The sequence below is a fragment of the Pleuronectes platessa genome, chromosome 14 (assembly GCF_947347685.1).
Source record: "Pleuronectes platessa chromosome 14, fPlePla1.1, whole genome shotgun sequence".
Taxonomy (NCBI): domain Eukaryota; kingdom Metazoa; phylum Chordata; class Actinopteri; order Pleuronectiformes; family Pleuronectidae; genus Pleuronectes; species Pleuronectes platessa.
In genome coordinates this window covers 10,802,400-10,825,703 of record NC_070639.1, presented here as the reverse complement: position 1 = coordinate 10,825,703, position 23,304 = coordinate 10,802,400, and the positions used below count along the sequence as shown (strand labels likewise).

The 23,304-nt window shown below is 42.7% G+C and overlaps 1 protein-coding gene across 1 annotated transcript; it reads left to right on the top strand.

Annotated features, from left to right (window-relative positions):
• Positions 1–493: 493 nt before the first annotated feature.
• On the top strand, positions 494–22,745 carry dop1b (DOP1 leucine zipper like protein B). The gene is made up of 38 exons (XM_053439244.1): positions 494–727; positions 3,833–4,012; positions 4,477–4,658; positions 4,773–4,943; positions 6,082–6,271; positions 6,418–6,516; positions 7,280–7,403; positions 7,526–7,635; positions 7,933–8,044; positions 8,179–8,299; positions 8,409–8,528; positions 8,692–8,800; positions 9,007–9,243; positions 9,340–9,644; positions 9,898–10,301; positions 10,404–10,675; positions 10,768–10,920; positions 11,105–11,205; positions 11,700–11,890; positions 12,008–13,604; positions 14,223–14,322; positions 14,407–14,598; positions 14,735–14,857; positions 14,958–15,092; positions 15,191–15,246; positions 15,340–15,444; positions 15,731–15,797; positions 17,986–18,133; positions 18,277–18,356; positions 18,439–18,548; positions 18,785–18,934; positions 19,546–19,607; positions 19,830–19,958; positions 20,063–20,199; positions 20,283–20,338; positions 20,431–20,574; positions 20,679–20,811; positions 21,575–22,745. Exons 2-38 carry the CDS (start codon positions 3,875–3,877, stop codon positions 21,830–21,832), a joined length of 6,921 nt encoding a protein of 2,306 aa, XP_053295219.1. The 5' UTR covers positions 494–727; positions 3,833–3,874; the 3' UTR covers positions 21,833–22,745.
• Positions 22,746–23,304: the final 559 nt, after the last annotated feature.

Genomic DNA, 23,304 nt, shown 5'->3' with positions numbered 1-23,304 from the left:
AAAATGCTTAAAGTTTGGGGAGGACTCTGGAAACCTTGCTCTGTAACTGTGACATTTACCTTTACTTATAATTAGAGGGTTGAACATGTAAATCAGAGGCTTATTATCACATTTAAATGTAGTAGTGGTCTTTGTTTGTCACCGGATGATCAGTCTTGTTATAAACACGATCCTCTGTTTGGAGTGCTGAAGCACGAAGGTACTTCACAGTGAGGCGAGAGGTTTGTAAACACTGCACATCCTGGACCGTACCAAGGCCGCGGGGCACGGCTAAGTAGACATTTACATTTGAATGCCACGCGGAAGGAAACTGGTTTTCCTCTCGACCTCGGGCAGAATCTTAATTCACGCTGCTTCGCGTGTTTGACTTGTTTAGTGGCAGTTTGAAGACAAACATCTCCCCCGGCGTGGAACACTCCCCCACACGCAGCTCACCCCTCTCCTGTGCGGGGGAGTGAGCCGTGCCTCTGCGGATCAGCTGACTGAGAGGATCCCGCCCCGCAGGGACCTGCTGCTGCTGCTGGAATGATCCCTGACACAGAGACATGTCCACACACACACACACACACACACACACACACACACACAGCCACACACGTCCTCTGGGACCCTTCACATGTTCACTGTCGATTCCCTTTCAACAACGTTCTACCGAGAAATGTCCACCGTGACGAGCGGGCTGCTGTGAGGCGCCGCGGATGCTAACCCTGGATTTACTTCGCTATTGGTGAGTCGTCGATGTTTTTATTTTCTTCACTGATTGCACAAGCTGTCTCCATTCATCTGGGGGGGTCCTATGATTTATTAATCCATCACTGTTTAAATAAAATAAAGAAATATTTTAAATACATGTAGAATTTCGTTTTTCTATCCGCTAGCCAGCTACTTTTAAGCTAGCTAATAATAATAATAATAACGATTGGCACTCTAGCTCAAACCTGCATAAGCTAGCTGTGCACAGACATCTCCCCGCAGCAGACATGTCTGGTCTTTTAGGTGGCGATGTTATCATCCAGTCTGTAGTCGGAGGTGCTTTCTCTTGCATAACATGCTCAGCAGTGTCTCCAGTGATGCTCCGGTACTGTCACAGGGCATTTCAGCTGCCAAGCTGCTTGTTAGTTGGCCTGTTGGATGCAACCAGGGCTGGAAGATAAGGCCTAAAGTACTTCAAGATAAACATTTCCAAATCACATATTGTCACAATATCCTTTCTGTTCAGTTGAAAGACTGACATTTTGCTCAGTGTGAACAATGTAGTTTCAAACTCTTCTTTATGGGCAGATAATTGTACCGGTTGCAGTGACAGCAAAATTATTTAATCTTATCTTAGAGTGCTTGCACAATCCACAAGCAATATATCGACGTATTGAACCTGTATTTGTTTGCCTCTAATGTAAAATAACTGCAATAACTTGAGATATTGTTTTATCGCCCTGGTTTCCACGTCTCCTCATGTACCATCTGACAGCTGTAAACACTGGCACCATAAAGCCTGTTGTAGTGCTGCTGATGGCGTCAGTCAGGTGACTAAGTCCTTAGCTGGGCCTGCTGTGTTCCTGAGTGTCCTCCCTCAAAGCACACACTGCTCTGCTCAACACCGGCCTATAGAAATACATTATTATGGTTTTATCGCACTTTGTATTTTTGCTGGTACACACACTTGAGGAAGTGACTGTGCACACTTAGATCTGGCTGGCCTGCGCCGTTTGACTGTCGAGCTGTCACCAGTTTTTAAACCTGGGGATTTTTAGGGTCAATGTCTGACGATTGAAGGATTCACAAACTTCTGAAATTATGTTTTACTTATATTATGTTGTTGATTTAATCAAGTAGTTGCCGTTTAGACAGCATCATCGTCCACGTGTTGTCTTCATGCAGTTAAATATTAATATCATAGCGGAGTAGGGTGACAGTGTAATCCACCAGTGACATGGTTTTATAATACTGAAGTTACAAATACTGTACATGGCTTTCATTGGTAAGACGGGCTTATATTTCAACAAAATTATAATTTCTAGACACGTTTCTGTCTTTCCTTCCATTACATGACACATTTATTTATTACATAGTAATCTAAACGCCTTTGTTAGTTAATAACAAAATTTAAGGGACCATTACCAAAATGTTGTGGAAGGTAATGTAAAATGAATGTTGACAGATACTATTAGGGTCAGTCGGGCTCCACGGTCCCTTCAACGCCGGCTGATGAGAATATTAGCATCATGTCACTGGTTCACGGGAGTGGTTTGAGAGGTTTATGGACTGGCAGTGTTTAGATGATGTGATGAGAGGAGAAAGTCTCTCTCCATGATTCTTCTTTTAGAAATTCATTGATGAGGGGGGATTGATCCTTTGTAGAGGAGATTCACAAATGAGACAGCAGCGCGAGGAAGTAGCAGCGCAAGGGTAAATCATAGTAAGAATAGATGAATAAATACAATAAAGTAGACATAGTGCAGTTTATAAACAAGTTTGTTTTTTCAAAATTGTTCACTCATTCCACTTGCTATATCCCCAACTTTCTCTCGCTCACTGGCTGTCTCCCTATACTGTGAAGAAACAAGCCTACTTCCCTCTCCCTCTTATTCCAATCGATCCATAGATTCTAGAAGTGGGTTCATTTTTCCCCCATCTCTTCTACTTGTTTAATGTACTGAAGGTCGGCTCTGTAGGCAGTTTAATACTGCAACTGGTGCTCATTGTTTTTAGTTGATTAACCTATTGATTGCTCTTAGCTGTAACGGGTAAATATTTAGTTTAGAAAAAGCATTGAAAAAGCCCATCAGTCATCAGGGCCAAAACTTGTGTCTTTAAATTCCTTATTTGTATTAGTACCAAAGAACCCAGTATTTAGGTTCTAAAGATTTTATAGGCACTGATGCGCTGCCATGCTGAACACGTGTTGTTGGGCTTTTCCACGATGGCAAAGCTTCTCTCAGCTCAGCTAAAGGGAGTCCAGATGTCTGTGCTCCTCTCTAATCCTGCCTTCCACTCCTCGACCCACCTCCCTGTTTAGCCCTATTCAGATGTATTACATGTGAGAAAAACACACCACCGCCTTTTTTTATGTGCATGAAAGCAAGAAAGCTACAGTGTCTATATCATACAATATATTTGTAACATTTGGGTACATTCTATGACAAATGTATTTTTTGTTTTCTTTTGCCAGTGTAGACTAAACTCAAATCCTTTCCACATTTTGTTCTAAAGCTTCATTAATCAATACTATTATACGAACAAAGAATCAGATGATCAGAGGCATTAATAATATAATAAGAAAGTGGTTGCTTGTCTTTTGGTTTAATGCCCTACACTGTTTGGGCCTTCCACTCTCATCCCATCTTACATGCACAAAAACATTAGCAGCGAAATAGCACAACGTTTCCCTCTGGAATTCAAGGAGAAAAGGAGAGTGAATGAAACACAAAAGAACAACCATACAAATTGCAATGATGCTCGTCTGCTAGACATGTTAAAATTGCTACTAGGTGCTGATATCTGACCCGTCTTTGTCCCAGAGAGGCTAAAAATGTCACCCAGAGCCAGAGATTTTGTGTTATGAGGACTTCTCCTTCCTCAGATGGAGGAATAGGTCAGTCACACAAACACTGTCCCGTCATGAATGAGGACATTTGTCTCCTTTGCCTCGAAACGTGTGTATGCCAGTGAACAGAGCTAAATTGGCTAATTTGATTTGCCATAAACAGGCCTCAGAGGCTGGGGGCTAGCTGACACATTGCAGATAAACAGATACTGACTCTTCTCGTGAGTTTGATAAACTTAATGTTTATTTCCTTAAAACCTTTTCATTTCTCATGTCCCCCTTTTCCAGACACGGTGGGCTAAATATGGTGACATCAGACTGATATATATCATGGATCCTGAAGAGTTAGAGCTGCAGAATGACTACCGCTACCGCAGCTACACGGGAGTCATCGAGAAAGCGCTGCGAAACTTCGAGTCTTCTAGTGAGTGGGCAGATCTCATCTCATCCCTGGGGAAACTCAATAAGGTAAGATGCACAATGATGACCTAATGCCAAACAAACACTCTAGCTGTTATTCTAAACATCTCATTATGTGCATATGAATGAACTTTGTTCTGGTGCGGAAGTCCCTTTTTTTAAGTATTTTGCATATTTCAGTTTCACAGCTGTTACTGTGGTTCAGTTCTCTATAGTTATGAGGAAGTTCTTCTTTTTCATCGAGAATCTTCGTTGCACTATATATATATATATATATATATATATATATACTATATTTGCTCAGATCATCTTGTCTATTTGAGGAAATAAATATGCCACTTCTGTTGCAGATATTTAGTTTAACGTCTTATGCATCAAGTCTTGTGGAACTGGTATTTCTGTGCGGGTTTATTTCTTTTATTTGTTTTGCGAAATTCTCACTCCGAGTCGAAACTCTTTGGCTAATAGCAAATCCAGCTTCTTATTTTTTGGTCTCTTTCTCTCTCTATCAGGCCCTGCAGAGTAACATCCGCTACTCACTTCTACCCAAGAGACTGATCATAGGTAAGCGTCTGGCCCAGTGTCTACACCCAGCTCTGCCCAGTGGTGTACACCTCAAGGCCCTTGAGACCTATGAGGTCATCTTCAAAATAATCGGAACAAAATGGCTCGCCAAGGATCTGTTCATCTACAGGTGAAGAAACTAGCCTTGATCTTTTATTGCTTCAAGAAGAGTGCTGACCTGATTACAAGTGTATTGTTTATGACTTGTACGTTTATGTGTCTCTTTTGTGTTTGTTTTTTTCAGCTCCGGATTGTTCCCACTGTTGGGCCATGCAGCCATGGCGGTGAAGCCCGTCCTGCTGACACTGTACGAGCGATACTATCTCCCACTGCAGAGGGCTTTGCTGCCCAGTCTGCAGGCCTTCATAACAGGCCTCCTACCAGGCCTGGAGGAGGGACTGGAGGTCAATGACAGGTACACTGCATATACCGTTTTTGTCAAAAGAAAGAAAGAGTTGATCAGAAACAAGAAAAAGTTTAAAACTAGATCTGATTATCCCGCAGCGCACACACAGAAGGGTCATCTCCATCTATCCCTGTTTTCAGATGCCCCAGGTGCATCCTGTCACCAATTTACCAAATGTGCACAGTCAGGCTCAATGCACACTGGACATTTAACTGCACCTTGCGTGGTGCACCTTGGCTCACAAGGATAGGATGCAATGTTTTTATTTAATATTAATTGCAAATGTCTGCACCATAGTGTGGCCTCAAGTTATGTCTCTCGTTCCCACGACTTATTAACTTGTGCCCACGACTAATTGTTCCGACCTAACAATGACTCATCACAGTACACTTGGTTCTCTTTGCTTATTCAGATTTTCCACTTTTAACATTTCATTTTCCTGTTCTACACCAAAGCTAGCACGAATACATTTTGCACTTGCTTTAAATAAGTCTTCCCCTGCAGCAAAATTCCGATGACGATTACGATTGTTTGCAGACTTCTTCGATAATCACGTATTTAATTTGCCTAGGGGTTTCCAAACATTTGCAAACAGCATGTATGACCATGTAATGATCAGTGTTTATTTTGCCAAACTTCACAACCAGTCAAAAAGGTATCGTCCAAAATGTGTGAAGATAAAGACTTACAAGTGTGTATTTAAACTTTTCAACAGATGTAAACAAGACTACATTTATAAAGCACTTTTTAGTATAAACAACCGGTCAGCCAGTCTTTACAGCACGTCTACAACACTTCTTTATGGCATATCAGCTTTCTGAGTGTTCAGTGTCTTGCAAAAGGAGGAGCGGAAGATTGAACCACTGGCGTTCGGGTTAGTGGACGACCCGCTCTACCTCCTGAACCACAGCTGCCCACAATGTGTCTTTTAACAGGATGACCAAAGACTTGCTCTTCGTGCTTTTAAGAGTAGCGGTGGATGAGTCGGTTGACATCCTAACAGCTAGTGTGTACTGAAGGGTTATTTGGATCAGGATTAATTGGTTTGAACACAAGGCTTAGCTGCCACTGTGAAGTAGAGATTTAATTGTGGATGTGTTGTTGAACACTCGTCAATGAGTCCATTTTGTGTTCTCTCTCTGTGCAGAACTGATGCGTTGTTGCTCAAGTTGTCTATGCTCTTGGGTCAGCGGGTCTTCTATGGGGCCCTGTGGGGCAGCATGGTGGTGAGCCCTAATGTGCGGCTGCCCGCCGCCATCTTTATAGTCACACACTTTGACCGCATGGCTTCTCTGCACCAGCAGATACACATGCTAGGCTACAACAGCCCACTCCTGGTGAGTTTTTGTCTTACATTTGATTTAAAACCCATTTAATAGTTAAAATCAACACAGAAGGAATGTTTTTATTATGAGCATTTTTCAGTCATGTCTCAATGTAGTTTTACACTTGTTTGAATGTCTCTGCCTCTGTCCATCTCCAGTTGAAGGCAGTGTGTCTTTCTCTGCAAGACTCAAATGTCCTGGTACAGAGGCACATGCTTGAAATCCTGCTCTACTTTTTCCCTTTTGCCACCTGCCTGGTAAGTTCACACAAAAACTCACTTCTCTCCTGTTATTCTGCACATGTTTACTTCTGTTTCTTAATATCTGCTGCTGTGATCATTTTTTAATCAGAGTCCCATGACATCTTTTCCCTCTGTTATCTGCCAGAGAAAGGCTTAGTAATTTTTAATCACTCTTATTTTAATAGTCATGAAAGAGTGCTGCAAATAAACCCTCAGTTAATCCAATTTTAAACACAGAAAATAAAGATGAACTTTAAAATGCTTCCCAAATTGTTGTTGGTATCTATCAGATCAGACATTCCCGTGGCCTTTTGCTATTTTCTCCACATAATTCAGTTAAGTGTCCTATGTTTAATTTGGGGAATTATATTAGTTGCTTTCTTGAGGTAGTTATATCACCATATTATCAATATAGCAACAGTAAACGTGGAAGTTAAATATCGTCACGATCAGTAGAAATGATTGCCAAAACTACAAATATTAGAATCTGGTTATTTGGAATTAAAAGCTGCAATTATTCTGTAAATATGTTTCTGTGTACTGAATTGCCGTCAGTGCTATTGTCCGACAGCTGTTAAATGTTTCTTCTTTTTATTCTGAGTAAATCCTTTGCTGCTGCTTGATACATAAAATATCTTGTTAAGCCAAGGATTTTACTGGAAATATAAAATCAGTGAAGGATTTTTTTCTTGGAGCACTGTGTTTAATATACTGTATATAAGCCTAAAAAATTGCCTTATCATGACTCATCTTACTGTCACTATGTGTGTTGTTTTAGGACCCAGTGGAGACGTGTATTACTTTGAGTGAGGAGGACATGGTCGCTGTGGTGTCTTGCGCTTTGCAGACGCTGCTCCGCAGAGACATGTCCCTGAACAGACGCCTCTACGCCTGGGTCCTAGGTGCTGACCTCAGTGATGAATCATCTGTTTTGCCACATGACCACTGTGTGGCTGCTGGAGTTTGGCCAGTTAATGTTTCTCTCAGTTCACTAATCTTTGTCTTCGCATGAACGTGTTTTCAGGCACAGACATAAAAGGGGAAATGGTGGCACCACACCCAACCCTCTCCTCTACCATAGAGGAGCACACATCGTTTTACTTCAACACCTACACCAGAGATTACCTTGTACAGGTAACTGACTCCTTTGATAACACACACGCACACGCACACGCCAAACTCTAAAAAATGCATAAATAAATATATGTAATATAAGTTTATTTTATTTTTTACCTGGTTTGACATTTTGGGGAAATATGCTCATCTTTATAAGGGTTTATTAAAGGTTTTAAGCCCTGAGTAAAGAGACAAGCCTATGTTTCAGCTTCTACAGCGACTAGTAATTTACATGCGTCTGCTTTGATCAGAGCACTTGATGTGTGTTTGTCACCAGTTCAGCTTTTTCTCACCTGCTCATTTCTGTGACCTCAGGCTCTGATTAACATCCTCAAACAGAAGGATGTGGAGAACAACCCAGAGAATGTGATTGGATACCTCAGGCCCTTTCGAATCATCGTCAGCCTGCTCGATAAACCAGAGATTGGTAGGCAGCACGGAGCGCAGCCGTTCTCAAATACGTCAAAATGCTGAATTACTGCATCCACCACTCTGTGTCATTGCCTAGAGTCTTGCTTTCTAAGGTTGTTTTGTTGTTACAATGATGATGTTTCTGCTCAGGCCCAGCTGTGCTGAGCAGTGTGTTGTTGGAGGTGGTCCGAGCCTTCTACAGATTCTGTCGTGAGATACTGGGGGAGGAGGGCGACACCAATTCGGGGCTCTCAGGAAACCAGCTTGCCAGGTGAAAGACAAAGATGAAAGCACTACTGCGAGGATGTTCATATTTCACTAATATTGCACCTGACAAAGTGAGCATGGGTTGTAATTTTTGCTTTGCTTCTCTTTAACAGTAAGATAAAAGAGAATAAGAACGCATCAGAGATCATAAAGGCAGTGAATATGCTCGTGAGCTCCATGAACAGTGAATACCTCTGGGAGTACATGACACGACGCTTCTGCACTTCTCTCAGGTAATGTGGGGTTGACTTCTACATGTTAATCTCTAAAACTTAATTGAAAAGACCGTTTTGACTGTCAAGGATTTATTTAGCATATGTCGTGACTATCACTGTTTGTCTCAAATTTTAACCCACAAGTTAACATAAAGGATCATTTCATTCTCTTTCTCCACAGAGAAAAAGACGACCCACCAACTCCTCCTCAGCAGGACTGCAGTCATCCTGCTCCCTCGGTCTCAGAGATGTCCACCCTCATAATCTTTCTGCTGGATGTTCTTCCTCTCGTAAGCAACACACAAAGAAGCATGCCAGCACATTGCTAGTTCTCTTTTATGCTAAACAAAATTGGTGCAGTGAAATTTGCACCAAAAATAGGGATTCACAATAAAAAATTACGCACCTTCCCTTTTTGCATGCACGTATATTTTACTGCGACAGTATCTAACATAAAACCCAAACTGTATTTATTTTTAAATTTTTTTATTGACAGGAGCTACATGCTGACATCCAGTCACAGTTCCTCCCTGAGATGCTAAGCATCATGCTGCAAACCTTGCACAGTCATATTGACTCCATAAGCCTGGAGGATGTCACACACAGCGTGCGTGCCTGCTTCAAGGTCCTCAGTAAGATCCAAATGCCTGTGGCTTATATAGACATTGAAGCAGAGTCTCACACAGAGGAGACGGAGCTACGTACACCAGAGGAGGAAGGCAAAGAAACACAGGTTACACATTTTACAGTTTGTGCCAAAGTGGTTTATTTTTTTTAATGTTTTGGATTTTTCAAAGTGCCTCACTGTAACAAATTTCACCTAATCTAGGATGTCAAGATGGAGGGAGATGAAGATGCCAGTAATGGTCAGCTTAGTCATCGCCATAGAGATGAAGAGCAGTACACTGAAGGAGGAGACGAGGCAGAGACTGCACATGCTTCTTACCCAGCAATCAGATCTGAAGACAGCGGTTTAGGGGTCAGTGCCTCACCGTCAGAGCAGCATCTCCCACCAGGGATGGGGGCCGATGGAAATGAAATTTGCAAAGACGGTGATAGAGTGTGGAAGAGGGGAGGAAGTGTGGACACAATGACCCTGTGCCTGCAGGATATACTGTCCTTCATAACCACAAGGTAAACAACTGAATCGAGTCATCTTGCCCTAAAGCACCTACAAAAAGTATCACTGTTTGTGTTTTGGGTGGAGAACAGTTTGATCTTGTGTTGCAAGACATTAGTCGTACTGTCGAAAATAGTATATGGCGAAAAAGAAGATGGAGTTGACAGATGATAGCCGATGAGATAGTGGTCAGATTAATGCAAAGAATATGTACTTCTCTATAAACCTATAATCTCTAAATATTTTCACCCCTGTCATTTTTTTCAGATACCTGCTGGTGCAGGTGGAGGAGGTCCGGGGACCTGAGGAGGGACTACAACCAGATCTAGCCGCTGCCTCTGTGGATCAGAAGACATTGTTGCAGAGCATAGGGGGGCGAGAAATAAAAGACAAACTGACTGAATTGTTCAATCCAAACAAAAACAAACGCCACCCCACATCTGAAGTGCAGCCCCCGGCCTTCCCTGAGGAGAAGAAAAGGGAACGTGGGCCGTCAGGGTGTGTGGACTGGGCGGCGGGCTACATGCCGCGGGGCAGAGCCGAGATCTCTGAAGCCTGTCGACAGGCATTCACCGCAACCTGCCACCTGTTGCTGGAGTGTGCCACCTTCCCTGTCTATATGAGTGAAGAGGAGACTCTGGCCCAACATACAGACATGTTTGCCTGCAAAGGTCAGCTCACAAATGGATTGTATTTTAGCTGCTGAGTTGATACAACTGTCATGTACCTGCTTTAGCCCACTGATAAGTAATTCAAATGTTTTTGTCTTCTAGGCAGTGAAGAGGACACGCTGCCAGTATGGCTGAGGTCCTTGATGATACTGTGCTGCCTGTCAAGGGACTATCACATTCAACACACAGCAGTGGCCTCCCTGTTGGAGCTTATCAACCACTCCCAGTCTTTAGCGCTGGTCATCCAGGACAAGCACATACGCTACCATCTTTCTGACTCTAACCCTCTGAGCGGGAGGCTGCAGATGGTCACCGTGCCGCCCATCTACCCTGCTCTGCTACGTGTCATAGAGGAGGGCACAGATTTCTATCAGGTCAGATTATTAAAAAGAAAGTGTCTGTACAGCTCAACGCTGTTGTTTAAATGCGGTGTTTAAAATTGTGCTATTTTTGTGCTGTGATCCAGAGGGTGTCTCAGGTTCTGTGGAACCAGCTGGACATGGATCGGAGAGAGCAGCACATTTCTTGTGTGGAACTCTTTTACAGGCTTCACTGTTTGGCTCCGTCAGCCACAATCTGTGAAGACATCATCTGCCAGGCGCTACTGCACAAAGACAAGGTGTGTATTGCTGTACACACACACACACACACAATGAAACGCGACTTGTTGTCACGTTTTAATTTAATCCCAGCATCTTCGACACGTGTCAGTGTAACTGGGACACAAACAGACACTATGATATTGAATGGGTTGAGCAAACAAGCCAGTGGCTCTTCCTAACCATTATGTTTGTCTGTCCCAGGCTGTTAGGCTGGAAGCACTACATCGCTTCACAGTGCTGTGGCACCTGACCCGGGAAATCCAGACCAACAGGACCATGTCTCTCAACCGCTCCTTTGACCGGTGAGTACACAGCTGAACAGTGGAATGCAGTAAAGACAAACGGAGAGCAGTATCTGCACTGTAGTAATTAATATACTGTATCTTTTTATCTTTTTATCATTCTTCACATCATCACTGCTACTCTGATTGTGGATTCAATAAATATGCAACTGCTAACAAGTGTCCTAATGGTGGTGCCAGAGAAGTGTTTTAATAAGAGCCGTATTTACAATTTGAGTTGCAACAATGGAACTATTGCCATTTCCCCATTTTATTGTAAAATCTGAGTGTATACAGGCACCAACATATAAATGCAATGGGATTTACTACCCTCCCTAGACATTATTACTGTATATGTAAGTACAGTTTTATGCCCCATTATACCTCTTAAACGACTGACAGCGTACTGTCAAAATAAAGTATAAAAAAAAAAAAACTTAAATAAGTACAGCAAAAGACAGCTTTCATTTTTTGTTTCAGTTCCTACAAAGTGTGTGTGTCTCTCTCTCTCTCAGGTCTCTGTGTGTGGTGGTGGACAGTCTGAGCTGCACTGATGGCTCAATACGAGCAGCTACTCAGTGCTGGCTGGTCAGGGCTCTGTCCCTCAATGATGTGAATCGAATCTTGGAACCTATCCTGTTGTTGCTGCTTCACCCGTCCACTCAGCGCTCCTCCATTCACAGCATCAAACAAAATCTCACTGCGGGTAAGTGGGTTTGTCTGCATAAGTGAAATGGGAATTTGGGAATACATATTTCCGGGTTGGAATGTATTCGCTGTTTTGTGTGTGTTCTGTTAAATTGACATGCTCTTTGCTTTCAAGGTAACCTGAAGATTCTTAGCAGCAGAAGTCGAAGCTCCACCAGAACGTCTGGGTCATCTGGGGATGCTATGGCAACAGAGGTCACCACCTTAAATCTCACCAACATTGTGGACAGGGAATCCCTGTGGGCAGAGTTGGACACTGGTCCAGAGCAGGTCAAACTGCAGGACTCTTTTGTGCCATCAAAGAGTGAGAGTGAAGACACAGAGGAGGAGGAAGAGGAGGAAAATAGAGCAGATGATGAGGCTGAGAGTGAACACACGGAGTCAGCAGACACTAGCGGGGCCCAGGTATCCACAGAGAGCTCCGGTTCTGGTTCTGCTCTATATGGCAGCATTGAGGATGGCAGGCTGGTCAATGGCCTGCGGAGGGCAGAGTCTGAGCGTACACAGGCATCTGATTCGCTGTCAAGTGAGGATGAGGAGGATTTAGAGCTGGAAACAATGGCCAGGTCTCGCCTGTTAAAACAGGAGCGTGAGAAGAGAGAAGCCATCGACTCTCTGTTTCTTCATGTGCTGCTGTATCCTGTGGCGGGCGGCTGGCGCCACCTGCTCCAAGGTTTGTCACTGCTAGACAGCTTGCTGAGGAGCAGCGCTGAGTGCCCTCTGGTGGATGCACTCTCTTCTAACTCTCTGGACACAAGCGCGGCTGCACATTTAAACCTGGTCTCTAACCTTTTACACCGACACCAACAGGCCCAAGATGGAAAAGGCTTCTACGGCTGCCTGCTTTCACCATCCTCCTCCCCCTCTCTGCCCCCGTCCATTCTCATTGAACTGCTGGTGTCTTTGTGCCTGCGATTCCTGCGCTCTCATTACCCTTCATACCTGAGCCTCGGCCCTCTTGACCTGCAGGGGAACAGGGAGGTCCAGGTAAGGAGTGTGGAGGTGCTAACCCGGATTGTGAACCAGCTTGGTTGCGTGGCACGAGGTCATGAGGGCAATGGGGCCGGTGCGGAGCCCATCCGCAGAGTCTTGTCCAGATGTCAAGTGCAGCAATATGCTCTGCTTACACTTTCTGCATCCATGTATGTCAGCCAGAGGGGAATGGACAAAGTAGCTTCCAGAAATGTGGAGCTGCTGGTTGAGCAGGGAGGCCTGTCAGAGGAGAGTCTGGTGAATCTTGGATCAGGAGGCGGGCAGGAACAGTACCCCTTACAAATGGAATTACTCAAACTCCTTGAGGCCCTCATAGTCCTGGAGCACCATGTTGGGCTTGGCGCGGCCATCCCATCAGGTGGCTTAGGCGGAGCTTCCAGCCAGCCTGTTGAGTCTCGTGAATCCCCAGCTGCCAGCTCCCCCCTCGCCCGTGAGTGGCAAACTGCTGTCCTTTTCCAGCAGTCCATCAAATCAGCCCAATATGTCCAAAGTCACCCCATTACAGCCCAAGGAATGTTTGTTTCTGCCGCAGCCATGGCCCTGCAGCCACAGTACGGCTATGCCATGCACCCCCACTGGGTGTCTCTGCTGTGCTCCACTCTGCCCTACCTGGGACGCTCATTAGGAATCATTGTGGCGCCCCTCATCGGTCAGATCTGCAGGAACTTGGACGAGCTGGTAAAGTTGTATGAGCATGATGGAGGAAAGACAAATCAGAGGTACGTTGTGCTTTCATACAGTAGCTCTGTACAATTACATTTTATGTTTAGTCAGATCTCACCCGAGATGTGAGAATTTACATCATTAACAAGTAAACAGATAGTAAACCTAAAATTGGCACATAATAAAAATAAAAAAGCAAAGTCATTTTTGCAATTGTTTTTGGGGAAATCAGGTTAATAACTTATTTATTGTTATGCTTGTGTGTCATGATAAATGTGCCAGCAGCAGCTATTCATTTGTTAGTCCGATAAATGTTTTTCAATTGTAGAACTCAGCCACAATTTTTTTTCATCTGTTATGAGTAGTATGAGATGATTAAGAAATTACACAAGATATTTTTGAAACACCTTTGGCCTGTACCTGACTCAATGTTGACACAACTTTTACAAATTATGCATTGGACCAAAGTTCTGACTCCTCAAGAGATCTTATCTTTTTAGACATGTGTCATGTTGAACCATTGCAGCCGAGCTTTTGTCCAACAAATGTGTAGTTGGGGAGAACAAGTTGCAGTTGCTTGATTGCTTGAGACCCAAGTTATTTCTGGGCTTGTGCAACAAAAGGTTAGTGTCTGGTAACAGGTTTAATGATATATTTGATTGTCTCCTGATCAGCCTCAGTGGCAGGAGAGAGAACATCGCCCCAGACTACCCTCTCACTCTGTTAGAAGGCCTGACCACTATAACACACTATTGTCTACTGGACAACAAGAGGGTGAGAAGTAAACATACTCCACATACAGATTTCTATCTTTTATTTGTATGACAATATTAAAAAATTAACGAAAATTTCTGTTAGTCCCTGGTTGCCTGTGAACCTTCGGACATCCGTAATGCACGCAACGCTGTGATCGAGGCTCTGCCGGAAATGCTCACTAGCATGGTTTTGTTGTGGGGCGTGGTCAGGAGGGAAGAGTTTCACCGGCGGGCGTCTGACTCTGGCCAGAACAGCAGACAAACTTCTACATCTGTCTACTTTAAAAGCACCAAGGTGTGTGTTTTACAAACATGTTGTTAATGCTGTGTGTGTTTGTTGATCATGTGTTATTCTCACATATTATCTCCTGCTCAGCCATGTCCATGAAGTATCATCTGAATGGTTTAATTTACGGTGTGTCCATGTTTAGATCCTTCGCCACCGAATTCTGGAGTTCCTGGTCCCTCTGACTGGGCAGTATGGCATTCAGATGATGGCTTCACTGGGAGTAGTGTGGAGCAGCAGGAAGAGTAGAAGGAGACATAAAAATATGGTGAGACCTGCAGTGAGTGAAGAAAGAAAGAAAGTCGCATCTATGTCACTGATTGGCTTGAGAGAACTTGTTGACATCTTTATGTTCTTCTCTTCTTTAGGTTTTACCTGTGGCCAGTGAGGCTCGTCTGGCCATTGTGGATCTGGTGAAATCACTGAACACCTTGCAAACAGATACCATCCTGCAGTTGATCAAAGAGGTGGTGAAAAAACCTCATCAGATTAAAGGAGAACAGGTATGCAAACACATATACACAATTCAATGCTCATGATTATGTTTCTAAACTCTATTTTCACTCATTTTCAAAACGTGTTCTACCTTTTTCTCCACCAGAAGTCAGCCTTGGTTGATATCCCCATGTTACAATTCAGCTATGCCTATATCCAGACGTAAGTAAGAAAATACAGAAGTCCCAACCTCAGATTTATTACAGCCATTCTAGAAATGCTCACTTGTGTAACGATTTCCGTCTCTGTTTGTAGTATTTCCGCCCAGGTTCTGCACGAGAACATTGCCCCTCTTCTCAGTCTGCTGCGAGAGTCTGTTCAGCTCAACCTGGCCCCGCCCGGACACTTCCTTCTGCTGGGGTCAGTTTTTAAACATTCAGAGCTTATCCCACACTCTGATTAACTCTGTATGGTACTACTTACACACACTTATTTAGGACAAACACACCAAAACTCTCTGCAGTCCATGTTTATGCAGTCAATCTGACAACTTTTGTTATCTTCTCATATTATTTTCTCATAATCATCTTTATTGTTAAAACAGTTCATAAATGCATTGCCTTGAGGTTTTTAATTTGTAAAAATGTTGGGCACTGTATTCAAGTTAATTGATTTAGGAAAATGCTAAATATTTCGTATCTTGCAGAATCCTCAACGACTTTGTCAATCGGCTCCCCAACCTGGACAATAAGAAGGATACTCGAGACCTGCAGGTATGATACATGAAAAAAAAACACGTGAGCCTCTGTGTTTATATTCGGTGGATTTACTTGCACTTACAGTGCCTTGCATAAGTATTCACCCCCTTTGGACTTTTCTACATTTTGTCATGGTAAAACCACAGATTAAAATTTATTTCATCGTGAGTTTATGTAATGGACCAACACAAAATAGTGCATCATTTGGAAGTGGGGGGAAATATTACATGGATTTCACAATTATTTACAAATAAAAATCTTAAAAGTGTTGAGTGCATATGTATCACCCCCTTTACTGTGAAACCCCTAACAAAGATCTGGTGCGACCAATTGCATTCACAAGTCACATTTGCAAGTCACATAATTAGTAAATAGGGTCCACCTGTCTGCAATTTAATCTCAGTATAAATACACCTGTTCTGTGACGGACTCAGAGTTTGTTGGAGATCATTACTGAACAAACAGCATCATGAAGACCAAGGAGCTCACCAAACAGGTCAGGGATAAAGTTGTGGAGAAATATGAAGCAGGGTTAGGTTATAAAAAAATATCCAGAGCTTTGAACATCTCTCTGAGCACCATAAAATCCATCATAAGAAAATGGAAAGAATATGGCACAACCGCAAACCTACCAAGAGGAGGCCGTCCACCCAAACTGAAGAGTCGGACAAGGAGAAAATTAATCAGAGAAGCAACCAGGAGGCCCATGGTTACTCTGGAGGAGTTGCAGAGATCCACAGCTGAGGTGGGAGAATCTGTCCACAGGACAACTATTAGTCGTCTACTCCACAAATCTGGCCTTTATGGAAGAGTGGCAAGAAGAAAGCCATTGTTGAAAGGGATCCATAAAAAATCCCGTTTGGAGTTTGCCAGAAGCCATGTGGGAGACACAGCAAACATGTGGAAGAAGGTGCTCTGGTCAGATGAGACCAAAATTGAACTTTTTGGCCTCAATGCAAAACGCTATGTGTGGCGAAAACCCAACACTGCCCATCACCCTGAGCACACCATCCCAACAGTTTAACATGGTGGTGGTAGCATCATGCTGTGGGGATGCTTCTCTTCAGCAGGTACAGGGAAACTGGTCAGAATAGAGGGAAAGATGGATGGAGCCAAATACAGGGAAATCCTTGAAGAAAATCTGATGCAGTCTGCAAAAGACTTGAGACTGGGGCGGAGGTTCATCTTCCAGCAGGACAATGACCCTAAACATACAGCCAGAGCTACAAAGGAATGGTTTGGATTAAAGAATGTTAATGTCTTAAAATGGCCCAGTCAAAGCCCAGACCTCAATCCAATAGAGAATCTATGGCAAGACTTTAAGATTGCGGTTCACAGACGGTCTCCATCCAATCTGACTGAGCTTCATCTTTTTTGCCAAGAAGAATGGACAAACCTTTCCATCTCTAGATGTGCAAAGCTGGTAGAGACATACCCCAAAAGACTTGCAGCTGTAATTGCAGCGAAAGGGGGTTCTACCAAGTATTGACACAGGGGGGTGAATACCTCTGCACCCAACAGATGTCAACTTTTTTGTTCTCATTATTGTTTGTGTCACAATAAAATTTATTTTGCACCTCCAAAGTACTATGCATGTTTTGTTGATCAAACGGGAAAAAGTTTATTTAAGTCTATTTGAATTCCAGTTAGTAACAGTACATAATGGGAAAAAGTCCAAGGGGGGTGAATACTTATGCAAGGCACTGTAGGTAACCAGGTAACTCAGATGGACCAGGTTAGAAGAAGAAAAAGTAAAACTGCACGGTAGTAGACTGGTAGCTATTGACTGGTTTATGTTTACAGCAGGTCAATAACCAGATTTCTCCTGAACCCCATCTGATCTTGGAAGCATGGCCTGTTGCAGCAGACTGACAAAAAGACAGAACAGAACAGAACACTCTGTGTCTAAATTGAACAAAAACTAAAATGTTTAACATTAGAAACTGACTTAGTTAGACCTATACAAGCTACTTTACATTAGTTTCAGATAAGGAACGACTGTTATTTCAAATATGGGGACTCATTACGTCATTCAATCAAGCTCGTCAATTCTACTATTTTCCATGTATATAATTTTTCATCATGCTTGTTAAAAGCTAATTAGAACCTTGGTTATCGGTATATAAGGCAGATAAACCAGGTTTCTCAATGACACGTCATTTAAGAGTAATGTGCTGAACTAAGTAACTACATTACCATGCAGGAAGTGACTCAACGGATCCTCGAGGCGGTGGGTGGGATCGCGGGGTCATCCCTGGAGCAGACCAGTTGGCTGAGCCGCAGCCTTGAGGTCAAAGTTCAGCCGCAGGTGTGCCCTGAAGCAGACGAGCCTGATGACGCAGATGCTGAAGGTGAACAATGTGGTTACTTCACCCAATACATTGGCATTGGTGTACAACCTCAGCTGTATTTATTTATTATTCATAAAATATGAGAAATATTAAAAGCTTGGTAAGACTCACAAATTAGCTCCCGCTCATTTTCTCCCTGTCAGAGTTGGCTCAAGCCAGCACCATGGTCTCCTCCTCAGCTCCCTCAATTTACAGTGTGCAGGCTCTTGCTCTCCTGGCTGAGGTACGGTTCTGTGATTTTATTTTCATTTTTATAGCAAGTAAATTCGAGTTTGAAGTGTTTAACACTTTTTGTCGTTGTGCAGATGTTGGCATCACTTCTGGACATGGTGTACCGCAGCGATGAGAAGGAGAAAGCCGTTCCTCTCATTTCTAGGCTCATGTACTTTGTTTTTCCGTATCTGAAGAACCACAGGTAACTGCTGTCGCTGTGCTCTAGGTTATCTTGGTGTTAATAGCATTGGAGCCTTCAGTCTTAATAGATTTAGATTGTTCTACCGGCAGAAATTGAAAATCATATTCATAATTTTGTTTTTATTAGTGTATAACTACCTGAAATAAAGAATCTTGCATGTTGCACTGCCATGTTTCTACCGAAGCTAGATACTGGTCCTTTAATAGAGTTCCACTAACTACCTTTCTCTTCTGTAGTGCCTACAACATGCCCAGCTTTGATGCGGGTGCTCAGCTGCTGAGCAATCTGAGCGGGTATGCCTACACCAAAAGGGCCTGGAAGAAAGAGGTCTTTGAGCTATTTATGGACCCCCTCTTCTTCACCATGGATGCTTCCTGTGCACCCAGGTTAGTGGGTCGTCTGTTGGATTGGAATTTATTTCATTCATTCACCACTGTACAACCTGGAACCATCCAAAATATAGCATGTGGCCGATATGTGTGGCCTCAGATAAATCATGAACTGTATCCACGGTTAAAAAGGGAACAGAAACCATATCAGAGAGGTCTTCCCGGAAAAAAAGCCTTTCAAAACTGAATTAACTGAGAGACGTTATTGGTAGAAGCTGATGCTAGGTAACACACGTCACCACCGGGAGGCCCAACCAGGGTTCAGCTCTAGTACGCAAAGCCGTCTTTTGTTTTCCGGCTTATAATTGGGGCTTGTGTCAAGATCACTTCTTTTAACCTTTCAATTTCTTTCATAGACATCTTAGTATCTGTTAATACTTCTTATTCTAAAAATAAAACAAATTCTCTTCCACCATTGCCCAATTCATGACAGTGCTAATTTCATCATTACCATTCAGATTGTTCATTGGCTCCACTGTGCATCTTTGTTCAATATTTTGCTGCATCTTAATACGAAAAGGAAAGTCTTCGTCCCTGAGGTGTATTTAATTAGGTTGCTTAAATCAACTGAAAAACTCTCATGCTTGACTCTCCTGTGTTCTTTCTAGTTGGAAATCCATTATTGATCATCTGCTGACTCATGAGAAGACAATGTTTAAAGACCTCATGAGTGAGTACAGCCTGTTTGAGTGACACAATCTGTGATACAGTTTGTAGAATAATCAATTCAGACAAACAAATATAAAGTTTAAGCTTCTTAAGGATTTATAGAAGTTATGAATTTTTTAGACTAGTAAATTGAGATGAATCGTTTTAAAACTTCTTGAAATGTCTACTGCACGAGATGTTTTGGATTATTTGCTGTGACAAACTTTTTGTTCCTGTGACGTAGGCTTGCAGAGTGGCTCCTTGAAACTGTTTGGTAACGTAGATCAGAAACCCATGCTGCTGAAGCGCCAGGCCTTTGCCATGTTCAGTGGGGAACTCGACCAGTACCATCCTTATCTGCCCCTCATCCAAGGTGTGGCACTGCTCCAGAACACGTTTTTTGTAACTGGGTTTAATTTAGTGGTTTAAAATGTTGCTCTGTAACATTTTCTAAAAGAACACTCCTCACCCTTTCAGAGCGTCTCACAGAGGCTTTGCGTACGAACCCCAGCCCAGCTGTTTCAGCCCAGATGTTCTTGATGTTTCGTGTTCTCCTGCTGCGGATTTCATCCCAGCACCTGACATCTCTTTGGCCAATCATGGTCACAGAACTGGTAAAGATCACTTCCTGTAAGACCATGGCTTTAAACGCAGGCTCAATACTGAATCAATGTCTATTTTATTTGTCGTTCTTCAGATTCGCATTTTTGCACGTCTAGAGAAATCTCTGCAGCCGGATAAGGAGGTCTCAAAGTGAGTTTAATTATTTTACTCACAAAATCCTTTTTTACTCACACCCTTCAATGCTCTCTCTTAAATTACTCGGTTCTTATTTTACTACCTAGACTGGCAAAGGTGGTGCGTGGAGCCATAGAGAGAAATGGACCGGTGAACTTCTCTCAGGCAGAGTTGGACATGTACCTGTCAGCCTGCAAGTTTCTGGACACCTCCTTGACCTTTCCTCCCGAACAAATACCAGTCTTTCAGATGTAAGAGACCAATTTAGAAGTAACTTCTAACCATTTGTAACTAGATTGAGATGTTAGATAAGTTATGTTAGTTTGTTTGTCTAACGGTTTGTATCCACATGCAGGTATCGCTGGGCATTTGTCCCTGAAGTGGATGTGAACCGCTTCAATGGCCCAGAGATGTCGCTGATGGAAGCTGAGCAGGAATGCATACCCCACGTTGTCAAAGTACTGGAAGGGATTCAGCAAAGATATGGGGTAAGATCAATTTGATCACATATTGGAAGGCTTAGATTCAGAAGCACTGTTGCGGTGGAAATTTGAAACACAAATTATAAATTCAATATTGTCTTTTAGGGTTTTATTTAAGCCTTTTTCAAAAGGGATCAAAACTTCAGCAGAGTGTTAGTTAAAGTCTGCCAGCTTTATATTTTTTATATTTTGCAAAGATAGGCCAGACGGGAGTGACAAACGCAACTAATGTTCGAAAATGTGAAGGTCAGATTAGATCTGCTACATCCTGGTCTCCAACGAAGGAATTTTTTATATTCAATTAGTTCCAATCTATTAAAAAGTCAACAATGTGGACACTCATTGTGACGAGTAATTTTTTAAGATATGAACGCTGGAAAAATAGAGTTCACCTCTATGTAGATCACAGCAGATAGTTCAGATCCCTCACAACAAGGGAGGGATGGTGTCTGGGTAGAGCATGCAGGAGGCAGGTATAAATCACCCGCCGTGACGGTTTCCTGCTGTATTGTCACATGGGCTCATGTCATTCGGATATGTTACTAGAAGGTTAGGGTCTGGGACGAATCCAGAACTGACTGAGTCAGTTCTGGATTCGTTTCTTACATAAATGTCTGGAGTTGAGTCTCTAATGGAAGCTTTAGTGTTTGGTTATGATGAGGTGGATCTTTTGTCATGGTAATGATGTCACATGAATTAGCACTTGGTTGTGATGAACATTAACTGAGAGGGATGGGTTTTTTTTTTATATCCTGACCTTATTTTCCAGACCCTGAACGGACTGAGCGAGGAGTCTTCCACCGAGCGTTTGGAGTTCCCCCTCCTCACTCAGTGCTCCCTGCGCTCCATCACCCACCTGTTGCCTTTTCTTCGCACCCTTTGCTGTTCCTTCCAGGTTCCTCCCCCTAACGGCCACCTAATGCAACACTACCCAATAGCAGACTACCCAGCCACCAATCCGCGCGCAGTCCTGAGGAAGCTGGAGCACATCATTGAGAAAGAATTCCTGGACTCCACAGAGAGTTAAAAATACTCAAGCATGAAGCTTTCAAATAAGTCCTCTCCCCAAGCTTTTACACCTGCAGCCATATGAGTGTAATATCTAAAATAGGCACAACAGTGATCATGGAGTGTGAACTTGAAATGTTTTAATCTTTTAACTTGTCTGATTTCCACAATAATACTTCTGAGGTTTACCCTGAATCTGTTATGGAAAGACCAAGGGACATTGTTGTAGCTCATTCAGTTGTCTGAAAGATATGGTATTAATTACAAGTTAAGTAGATATGCTCCTTTTTATTTCTCTGTAATGTACTTTGTCTCCACACTATCTAAAAGGTTGACACATTGAGATTGTTTCACAGTGTCTACTCTCTTTGTTCTTATTGATTTTAGAAGAAGAAAAAATAATGATTCCATAAACATCAAATTATTGTTCCGCTACCGCGTTTTTGTTTGTAGCCAAATAGCAGATTCACTGTGAGGAATTTTATCATGTATTTGTTTTCTTTTGGTTCCCATAACAAGCGTACACACTGCATCTGTCTGACTCTGAGAATGTGAAGGTTGTATGCCTGCAGGGCCCCGCTGTAGAACTAATTTCTCTCTTTTTGTATTGAATTAATTATGGGACCTCACTGATTTACATTGATTTTACGAGTAAGTTACTGAATGTGTTTTTGTGTACACCACGAAAACCCCTTACAATATCCTGGATTTTATTGGGTGTACCTCGGTAGTATACAGTACATTCTTGCAGTTGTTGGTGTTTAAGGGAACTTGAATCTTTCTTTGCGGTTGTTGACTGATGCTTTTCACAACTGCCTGTCTTGTTTTCCACAGTACTGAATGTTTACGTAATTTATTTTGGATGTCTAAAAGGACCATGTTAAGTTTTGAATTAAGTGAAAAGGTTCATTAAAGTAAATATTTAGCTTAAATGGTGGTACATTGTATTTGCAGCCTTTAGTTGCTTGTTTTCCTGCGGTTGCACATCAGGGGAATTTATTCAGGGAGTGGGAAAAACTGTAACGTCTACTTCATGGTTGGTAGTTCAGTAAAGGTAAAATATAATAAAGACAGTCATGGTTGGTGGTTCAATCCAATGGCACCTCGTACACATAGTGGACAATTAACCCTCTGTGTGTCTGTGTCTGTGTGTGTCTAAAATTCTAAATAGATAGTCCATACATCTATATTACATTACATGTCATTTGGCAGACTCTTTTATCCAAAGCGACTTACAATTAGTGCATTCAACATCTACGAGGGGCCATTTAGGGGTTCAGTATCTTGCCCCAGGACACTTTGGAATGCAGATGGGGAAGAGTGAGGATGGACCGTCAACCTTTTTATTGCAGGACGACCACTCTACCCCGTCCTAAATGATAGGGACGTAGCTAAAGGTCAAATATAATAAAGCCATTCATTGTTGGTGGTTCAGTCCTCCTACACATAGTGAACAATGAACCGTGTGTGTGTATGTATCTGTGTGTGTTA

Coding starts and splice junctions, on each gene's coding strand:
- dop1b (XM_053439244.1), top strand. CDS start 3,875: ATGGATCCTGAAGAGTTAGAGCTGCAGAATGACTACCGCTACCGCAGC. Junction 10,676..10,767: donor AGGGCACAGATTTCTATCAG/GTCAGATTATTA, acceptor GCTGTGATCCAG/AGGGTGTCTCAGGTTCTGTG. Junction 19,959..20,062: donor TTATCTGCCCCTCATCCAAG/GTGTGGCACTGC, acceptor TCACCCTTTCAG/AGCGTCTCACAGAGGCTTTG.